Here is an 11,187-nt window from a genome sequence, read left to right on the forward strand (position 1 = left end):
GAGCGAGGAAGGTTTTTAACTCTTGAATATTACTATGGAATAGTCATTATGGTCTGTCTGTATTTTTTTTTTATAATTTTATTTGCGTTTTTTTTCGATAGTTCTGTTTACATTCTGTTTTAATAATTTCTGTTTTAGTAGTTTCATTTACACTCTTATCATGTTTTATGTGCCCTCTTTTTTATCGCATTCTATGCGTCTTCTAAAGATCAATCTTATTGCATTCTACGAGCTTATTTTTTCGTTTTTTTTTTAATATATTAATTCTACTATACCACTACTGTATATAAAGGATCGGAACATTCCTTTGATGCATAATTGATATATATGGAGAGATTGAATTCAATTATAATCCGAAAGGTGTCCTTGTTGTCTCGATGGGATTTGGCTGGTCCCAAACACAGAAACCTGGTACTGTTCTTCTGGCATAATTAGTGGCATAATTAGCAAACATTGTCATAGTCTTAATTTCTGTTGCACCAATTTGTGTCGATCAAAACAAACCATTCATCTTTAATTTACTTAATTACTCTCCCTCCTCCACACGTTTTAATCCATCCATTTCTGAGGTCCTCATAACATCTTAATTCTGAATTTTACTGTATATAATAAAAGAAAAAAGAGTCTCGCTAAGGAGATAATAAACTATTTACAATGAACAATTGAGTTACAAAATGAACATTCCTAGAATAACTATTCGAATACTAGGGATAATAAACATTTTCCAAAAGCTTAAACTGATTTTAGGGTTCACCAAGGATCAAATTTTTTACCTTTTAGATCTAGCGCTCTAATACTATGTCATAATACCACACATCCCAAAAGTTTTAGCTGATGAAAAAAAAGTAACACTAATAATTATATCTCTAATACTCCATAAACCTTAATTGTATAAATTATACAAATATTCCATTGACTCTTCATACTTTCTCAAAAAGAAATTTATGGTTAATATTTTTATTAAAATTTAGTTAGCACTTAATTAATAAAAAAAGAATGAGTAATTTTATATTATTAAATATAATTTTATATTATTAAAAATAATAATAATGACTAATAATAATTAATTAATAACTACAAATTATAAAATTTACTGACCTCCTCACATTTGTCATGATAAAATATATGTATCACAATGACATGCATGCTTCAATTCGTTCCACCACAATCAGTATACCCGGCCCCCACTATAATTGGTTCCCCTTCAAATCCTCTATAAGAAGAATCAACAGCAACAACAACAAAATTCATCGAGTCATCTTATCTAAATATGCATATGCAACTGCTACTACATTAGTCTCTTCAGCTACACATACACAATCATTTATATTAACCTAAGCACAAAATGCTACCATATATACATAACTTAGTTGCACATTAAAATTAAACCCTCCCATTATTATTCCCATTTCATACTACAACTACTAATTCAGGTTATAATAATATAATTAAACTCCTCATTTTTATTTGGTTGATGCTACAGAGGGATATGGAGGAGAAAACATCGTCGTCGCCGTCAAACAGAACGACGTCGTTTCGGGGAGACCCTAGCGGCACGCTCCAAGTGTTGTCCAACCCTTCTTCGAACGAGAAACCGCCGCAAATCTCATCGCCGTTGCGATCTCAGCCTTTGAAATCTGCTCCTTCAGAAGCGTCCATTCCGTCGGAGGCGGCGGCGCAGAGGGCGGCGGAGTGGGGACTGGTGCTGAAGACGGACGAGGAGACAGGAAAGCCGCGAGGAGTGGCGCCTCGGACATCAGGCGGGGAGGTTGGCGGCGGAGCGAGTAGCAGCAGCAGTAGTAGTAGAGAAGTGAGGGTGGCGCGTGGAGTGCCACGTGTATCGGAGGATGTTAGAGCTGCGCTGTCGACGTTTCAACAGACGTTCGTAGTTTCGGACGCCATGAAAGCAGATTATCCAATTCTGTATGCGAGTGCTGGATTCTTCAAGATGACTGGTTACACCTCCAAAGAAGTCATTGGCAGAAACTGGTATCCACTCTTATCTATCTCCATCTACATGGTTACGTGAACTTGTTAATTTAACATATTTAATTAAATTATTTAGTAATTTTATAAAAATAATTGTATGCTACACATTAATTAAATTTGAGAGTGTGTTGTGCGTGCAGTCGGTTTTTACAGGGGGCAGATACAGATCCAGCTGACGTGGAAAAGATAAGGGAAGCTCTGAACATGGGGACAAGCTATTGTGGAAGGTTGCTTAACTACAAGAAAGATGGCACTCCCTTTTGGAACCTTCTCACTATTTCTCCAATCAAAGACCATGATGGAAATGTCCTCAAATTTGTCGGGTAATTATATATATTTATTAATTTTTAAATATTAAAAAAAATAAATTTTTTATTTTTTAATTTAAAAATACATAACTTTTTTACTAATTAAAAATACAAAAATGTTATTCATTTTTTAAAATATGAGACATTTAAATTTTTTTATTTAAAATATATAAAGATAAATTAATCTCTTAAAAAAATTTAGATGTCTTATTTTTAAAAAATGAAAAATATTTTTATATTTTTAATTAATCTATAATTTATTTATCTTTGAAATAAGAGGTCAATGTGCTATTTATTATTTTTTTATTTTTTATTAAGCAAAATTTTTTTTAACTATTTATTATATTTTATATTAATAATTTAGATTTAGTATTTATAATTTAGAATTTTAAATTCAAAATTTTAGAAATTACAATTTAGAAATTAGAATTTAATATTTAAATTTTAGAATTCAGAAAATGCTACATTACTTTTTTTTTTCACAATGCATTGGTATTTGTTGAAAACAATAAATAAAATATAATATTATTATATTAAATAATTTAATCAAATATATTATTTTTACATAATAATATCTTAGTATGAATAAGTCACCATATATAAAAACTCATTGTCGGTTAATTAGCCCCCACTATACTTTCCCATATCCTACGTCCTAAATTGTTTCATTTTAATTTGGAGGTATATTAATAATTGAATCAAGTAGCATATATATATATATATATATAGCTGGCTATTAACGATATTTGTAATTTGTATCATATATATGTCATTGTCTTGACTATATTGGTTTGATTTGATGGGGCATATGCATATGTATATAGAGCTTGGGACCTTGTAGATATAGTGTCCAAAAACAATTGATGACTTTTAGTTGGTATAGTCATTTTATAGATATAAGTAATGTATGTCTTATATGAAATCACAGGATAAGAGTTAGGGGAGGCCCCCATTGAATCCCAGTTATGATAATGACCACTCTCTTTCTCTCTCAGAGATTTCTTTTTCTTTCTATTTATTAATAAACTTCTTGTGTCAAATTTCGGATATATCATATATCTACTTATTACTACTTGTTTGTAGGGTTTGGATATATTAATAAATAACATTTAGTGACTGCACAAATTAAATATCGTGATAGGTCTATGTAAACATGGTCCTACCATGATAGGAATATAATGTTACGTACTATATAGCAAGAATTGAATTGATACTACGCTTTTGAAATAGTTCTTTCAAATTGAAGGAAAATAAATAATTTGTTTGACGGTGGTAGGGGTGTTTTCGGATCGGATCGGATATGGCCAAAATTTTAATTCGATCCGCATTAAATTCATCGAATCGGATCCAATATTCGCAGTTTTTAAGGTTAGATCCGATCCGCTGCGGATCGGATCGGATATCGGATATATCCGTAAAACACAAAAATATTTTTAAAAGCTTATTTTTTTTTTAAAAAATATCAATAAAAATTTATTTTTTCTATTCTTTTAAATATGTTTACTCTTAAAATAATATTAACATACTTTTCTTAAATAATAAATTAAAATAATGCAACATATATGATAATTGTTAGTTGAAATAAAACATAAAAAAAATATTTATTTATTTATTTCTTTATTTTTGCGGATACGCGGATATACAAATACCAACACAAAATTTGCAATCCAATCCAATTAGTATGCGGATCCGATCCGATCCGAAAGTTTTACGGATCGAATTCGAATAAACACCACGAATATAGAGATCGAATCCGATCCATGAACACCCCTAAACAGTATAAAAATAACTATGTGTGAATTTTCATTCTGTTTGATACTTAGAATCTTAGATACAACTCATATATATATAGATGTAACATAATGATGTGTGTTTATAATAACATACGTTGCATGAAAATGAAAAATGGAAAATGGGTACGTGGCAGAATGTTAGTGGAGGTTAGCAAGCACACAGAGGGGTCAAAGGAAAACATGTTACGCCCCAATGGACTCCCTGAATCATTGATTCGATATGCCGGTATGCAACTTTTCTACACTCCTTTTCATCAAATCACTTCTTCAAATTAGTTCAAAATATATAAATAATTTATATTATTAAAATTTAAGATTTGATATTTAATAGTTAAAGGATAAAATATTGATTAAATATTAATAAAAAATAATAAATTTTGTTGGTTATTCAATGTTACTCTTTTACATATTATATAATTATAATATGTAAGAATTTGTTTTAATTAAATTGTAAAAATTTTGCATATGAATACTTTTTATTTTTTTATACTATATTTTTTATAATGAATAAGAAATAAATTTTAGATTTTTAGCAGTATAATTATGATATTAGTAATAGATTATTTATCCCACAAATTTTATTTGATAGGAAAAAGCATATAACAATTAGAAATATAAATATTTAAAATTTTCGCAATAAATCGTTTTATGAGAAACGATAGGCCTATTAAAGTGGACAAATTTTTTTTTCAAATAAAAGGAAGTGAGAACTAAAATAAACAAATTAAATAAAAAAACTTGAAACTTAATCATATATCATTACTAATAAAAAATATTCAATAATAAAAAAAATTAACAAAAAATAATTAAAATTTATCTTATTTAATATTCATTAGTTGTTATCAGAATTAATAAATATTAAATAAAATAAATTAATTTTTTTTCTCTCTAGCATTATCAATTATTAATAAATTTGTAATAATAACATAGAAATATATATGACTATGCAAATGCAGCTAGAGAGAAAGAGAAGGCAGGGAATTCAGCAAGAGAGTTAGTGGAAGCCATGAAGATGAAGATGAAGAGGCTCAGTGAATCAAACACAAACTCTAATGACTCCAATAATAATAATAAGAAGAACAACAAAGCAGCTCCTCCAAGATCAGCATTATTAAGGAGAAAATCAGATAGTAGTATCATTACTTCTTCTACACGTAAATCACTTTCAGAACATTCTAGAAGCAACTCAATGCTCTCTCGCGTTCCTCCTCTTCCTCCTAACAACAACAAACATACTAAGACTACCTCCCGCCGTCGCCTTTCTTTCATCGGGTATGTATGCTATAAACTACTAAAATTGTACTCGAAAGATTCATACGTTAACAAAAACAATTGAAAATGATAAAAAAAATTTAAAATAGACAAAAAAAGACCTATCATAATTTTTAGACTTCATCTTTTGAAATTATTTTGTTTTGCTATATTATGTAACAGATTGATTAGGAAAAGTATGTCGAACTATGAAAGTTTTAACTATGAAGCTGACGAGGACAGTGACGAGGAGGATGATAATGATAATGAAGAAGGAGATTATGACGAGTGTAATGTGAGGGAAAAGAGAAAGGGCTTTGATCTTGCTACCACACTCGAACGCATTGAGAAGAACTTTGTTATTACAGATCCAAGGCTACCTGATAACCCTATAGTAATAACACTGATTTACTGTGTCATTTTACACGTCCATTCAATTATCTAATGACACATCAGTAAAAATAATAACTTTTTATATTAATCGCGTGAATAATCATTCAAGAAAACGATGTGATTACACGACTGTATTATACTGACATAAATTTATTTAATTTTCATTACTGACAGTATAAAAGAGTTTTATATAAACAACAAATAGTATATTTTCACAGTAGTAAAAATAATTATTTTTGAATTCACAATTTGAAAAGTCTTCTAAATATTCTGCAGCAGATGGTGAAGAAGCTAAAGTTTGTGTATGGTTTTTCAGATCTTTGCATCTGATAGCTTCTTGGAACTTACAGAGTATAGTAGAGAAGAGATCTTGGGAAGAAATTGCAGGTAATGTATGTGCATGCATTAAATTAATTTTTACTATGAAAATGAAAAACCAACATTACTTACTTTACTTTTGGTTCATAATAGATATATTATATTATGACATACAAATAAGGTAGAAATTTAGTCCCTAAAAGTATGCATTAAATAAATTTCATTGTGTAATTAATTATGCTTCTAACTTTTTCACAGGCTTCAATTATTATATGTATAATTGTTTCTATGATCATAGTGATGCTTATTTTAATCTTGATTCTATTTGGTTGATTTTAGATTTCTGCAAGGACCTGAAACTGATCGAGCCACAGTGAGAAAAATTAGAGAGGCCATTGACAACCAAATAGAAATCACTGTGCAGCTCATTAATTATACAAAGAGTGGTAATAATTAATATAAGCTTCTTTAATTAACATTTATTCTTTCTATATCCTTTGATTACTCTGTAGTCTACACTCTACAGAGAAAAATAACAAATTTTACAATGTAAATCTTATTATTCTACTTGCCACTGAAGATTCTTAATTTCTACTCAATAATTCAGGTAAGAAGTTTTGGAACTTGTTTCATTTGCAACCTATGCGAGATCAGAAGGTACAACACGCACGCGCACGCGCACACACACATAGATAATCACACTAAATTTAATTAACCAGTTTTAAGATTGTGTTTTTCTTAACAGGGAGAAGTTCAGTATTTTATTGGTGTTCAACTTGATGGTAGCCAACAATTGGAGCCTCTTCACAACTGCATTGCAGATGATACTGCCAAAGAGGGACAATTATTGGTCTGTTTAATTTCTAATCATTAATTAGTTCTTGCAATTCTCTCTATTTTACATTGGATAATTGTTGGTATGTATCTGTGTTAATCAGGTAAAACAAACTGCTGAAAATGTTGATGATGCTGTTAGAGAACTTCCAGATGCTAATATGGTAATTAATTATATTTATTTGGCCACTCTTGTTATTATTGAGTGCTCATAAATGTGTTTGCATGCATGAACCTTTTCAGAAACCAGAAGATCTATGGATGAACCATTCAAAAGTTGTTCACCCTAAACCTCATAGAAAAGATGCTGCTGCTTGGGCAGCTATTCAAAAGGTTTGTTACTAATTTTTCACTAAATATTCCACTAATTAATTAATTAAGGGTAAATCATGAGGGTATTATGGGATTTTTGCAGATTTTGGATAGTGGAGAACAGATAGAGTTGAAGCATTTTAGGCCAATAAAACCTTTGGGAGCAGGAGATACTGGCAGGTAGGTCCACTATAAGAAATTACTAGAATAGCGATCGATTTAGCGACCAATCCTTTTTTAGACATAAAAAAATCTGATCGGTCGCTGTTAGCAACCGATTTTATAGGTCGCTAAAAACGGTTGCTATTCCAACAATTTCTTATAGTATCTTTTAATGTCAAGAAATATTGTTCTTCTGAATTTTGATTTGATTATTTATTGGATTATTTTTTTTTCATAAGTGTGTATTTGGTGGAGCTATGTGGAAGTGGACAATACTTTGCAATGAAGGCAATGCAGAAAGATGTGATGATGAATCGAAACAAGGTGCATAGAGCTTCCACTGAGAGAGAAATCCTTGACATGTTGGACCACCCTTTTCTTCCTGCTTTATATGCTTCCTTTCAGGTTCATTATTATTATTATTATTATCATTTCAATTTAAAAGAGAATATATATAATGCATTCAAATACTTACTAGCTTCTGATTATTGCATTTGACATCATATATACAGACTCAAACCCATGTTTGTTTGATAACTGATTACTGCCCTGGTGGTGAATTATTCCTACTTCTTGATCGCCAGCCATCTAAGGTTCTCAAGGAAGATGCTGTCAGGTACCTATACATATATATATAATAACAAAGTCTTACCTCACTAGATCGACTATATAAATTAAATAATGTCATTATGTATTATATTTATAGTAAAACCGTTTATGTACAAATTTTCTTCAATTTTGTGTAAGATCTTCTTCAATTTTCCGTTATCGATATACCTTTTAATCGGATGTTCTACCAATATTCTTTCTATATGTACAAACTATCTAAAATAATATTCTACCACATTTATATTAATAAGTACTATTACAATTTTTTTCTTATATCCTCATTTTTCTTTGTCTATATGAGTTTAACCGCTCATTCATCTAAATATCTTTATATTTGTCCCACTAAATTATAAGTTTATGCCCATGCTTATCTTTAATTACTCAACACTTCGCTTAAACTAATTAAATATATTCGGTCATTTTACAATTTTGACCGGTCTGCTTGAATCTTATGTTTTAGTTACATTCTCTTCAAAAGATCCTTAAATCTCATTTATGTATATTCTCATTTCATCAGCTATTATATATACTAAAAATTTAATTTTGATGTACTATATCAGTGTAACGTACATTCAATTACGTAACACCACATCAGTAAAAATAATTACTTTTCAAATTGATCGCGTGAATAATCATCCAAAAAACGAATGTAATTGCACGTCGTGTAAAACGCGTTACACTATCAATACATCAAAATTAAACTCTTTATACTAATCACTAACTCTATTGAATAACAATAACAGATTTTATGCTGCTGAGGTAGTGGTTGCATTGGAGTACCTTCATTGTCAAGGTATAGTCTCTTATCTACTACTAATGATGTCGCTAACTTCTCGTTTAATTGACAAAACTTGTTAATTATTTGGTGAGAATACACTAATACAGGAATAATTTACCGAGATTTGAAGCCAGAGAATGTGTTACTTCAGAGCAATGGACATGTTTCTCTAACAGATTTTGATTTATCATGTTTAACATCCAGCAAACCACAGGTATCTTAATAATAATCTCAATTTAATTAAGAGATATATTAATATACCTTTGATGATTGAACTAATTTCATTTATATTATATTTGATTCTTATATATATATATTCACAGCTTATAACTCCAATTACAAATGAAAAGAAGAAACATCAAAAAGGTCCAGAAACTCCAATATTTTTGGCAGAACCTATAAGAGAATCAAATTCTTTTGTTGGCACAGAAGAGTATATAGCTCCGGTTTGTTATTAATTATTTCTGCTCATCAAATCAATACAAGATTATGTATATATAAAAGCATACATCACATACATGATATGATTAATGTGTTTTTATTAATAATTAAGCTTGTTGCTAATTAAATACACATTCATCCAATTTTTATCGACAATTTTATTCAATTCTTGTGCAGGAAATTGTAACTGGTGCAGGCCATACTAGTGCTGTTGATTGGTGGGCTCTAGGTAAATTTTGTTTTTTATTTTTAAAAAATATTGCAATAAATAAAAGTCTTTAAATAAAAATATATTTTTATATAAAAATATTATTAGAATATTATCATATATTATATTAAGTAGTTTAATAAAAAAAATATTAAATTATTTAACATAATTTTTTACTATCATTTTTACATGAATATATAACTTGACACATAAAATATTTACACTATTTATTCTCTATATTTATAATCATGAATCCTACTTAGAATTTGTTTGGATCTGGTGCAATAATATTTTTTTTTTCAGGAATTCTTTTATATGAAATGCTTTATGGATTTACGCCATTCAGAGGAAAGAATAGGCAAAAAACATTTACAAATATTCTCAATAAGGATCTTAAGTTTCCCAAAAGTAAACAGGTGAGATTGTTTTATTTCCATCATAATTATTTACCAATTTGTAGATTTTTATTATTATGATTTAAAATTTAAAATTAAATATTTAGAGTATAGAATGTTGATTAAATATTAATTAAAAATAATAAATTTTATTGATCATGTAATATTCTTATAATATAACAATATTTTCTCATGATTTTTTTAGAATAAGTAACAAATAAATTTCTAAAAATTTATATTTCAGATAAATTAATTCTTAAAAAAATACCAATAAAATTTTTTAAAATAACAAATATAGACACACATAGCTCCTATAATTAATTTATTATCTTAAAAGACTTTATTAATATTTTTTTAAAAATTAATTTATCTAAAATATAAATCTTAATAAGTTTATTTTTCACTTTATTTTTTTTTAAATAATTACATCTACTATGAAGTGTTGCAGCCATTATACTACAAACACTATATTAAGTCCGGATGCTAAATCTATAAAATTTTTAAAATGACTCTGATAAAATAATCTAAATAACCTCAATAATAATATTAATAAGAATGGAGTGTGTGATTATGCAGGTAAGTCTGCATGCAAAGCATTTAATATATGGATTGTTACAAAAAGATCCAAAAAGCAGAATGGGTTCACAAGGAGGAGCTAATGAAATTAAGACACACTCATTCTTTCGTGGTGTCAATTGGGCCCTTGTCAGATGCATGGTAGTAACATTCATAACTATAATAATTAGCTACTTTTTAATTAATTAATTAATGCTCATCATATACTATAATCATCTTTTTCAGAATCCTCCTACACTTGATGCTCCTCTATTTGAGAAAACTGAGGAAGAAGAAGAAGAGCAAGTAAAAGATGTAAATTCAGACATAGAAGAAATAAATATCTTTTAGAAATAATGTTCTTCTTATTATCTCTCTATGATTATATGTAAAATTTAATTTTTGATGCACACTAGTGTAAATTATTTTACATATTTAGTTAAACTCTTTTATATAGTGCATCGAAATTAAATTTTGTATATCTATCTATTTATTTATCTATATAATAATAAAAATTATTATGTAAATTTATAAAGTACTTGATTAATAAATTATACTCATCATGCCATTTATAAAGTGACATGTTATCTAAATTCTATATATATTATTGTATTGTATATTTAGCTAAAATATGAATTTATTAGTAATATCACGGAGTGCATTATATTTAAGCACTCTATTAGCATCTAAGAATGTCTCATTTTTTATTCATTATACAATTGGAATCAGTAGCTAAATTATTATCTTTTGGTCTATATATCAAATGATGATGAAATTGTATCTGATTTACAAATTGTGGCATAGAATCCATGATATATAATAAGAAGGTTTATTGAAAAGT

General features: G+C 28.3%; 1 protein-coding gene across 1 annotated transcript; it reads left to right on the forward strand.

The window, feature by feature from the left end:
* Positions 1-1,168: 1,168 nt before the first annotated feature.
* Positions 1,169-10,830, forward strand: LOC130968890 (phototropin-1-like). The gene is made up of 21 exons (XM_057894373.1): positions 1,169-1,989; positions 2,130-2,312; positions 4,225-4,316; positions 5,047-5,362; positions 5,525-5,735; positions 6,051-6,121; positions 6,392-6,498; positions 6,660-6,709; positions 6,798-6,902; positions 6,991-7,050; positions 7,130-7,219; positions 7,302-7,378; positions 7,600-7,765; positions 7,873-7,976; positions 8,713-8,762; positions 8,855-8,961; positions 9,071-9,193; positions 9,366-9,417; positions 9,700-9,812; positions 10,368-10,508; positions 10,593-10,830. Exons 1-21 carry the CDS (start codon positions 1,475-1,477, stop codon positions 10,695-10,697), a joined length of 2,838 nt encoding a protein of 945 aa, XP_057750356.1. The 5' UTR covers positions 1,169-1,474; the 3' UTR covers positions 10,698-10,830.
* Positions 10,831-11,187: the final 357 nt, after the last annotated feature.

The sequence above is a fragment of the Arachis stenosperma genome, chromosome 3 (assembly GCF_014773155.1).
Source record: "Arachis stenosperma cultivar V10309 chromosome 3, arast.V10309.gnm1.PFL2, whole genome shotgun sequence".
Taxonomy (NCBI): domain Eukaryota; kingdom Viridiplantae; phylum Streptophyta; class Magnoliopsida; order Fabales; family Fabaceae; genus Arachis; species Arachis stenosperma.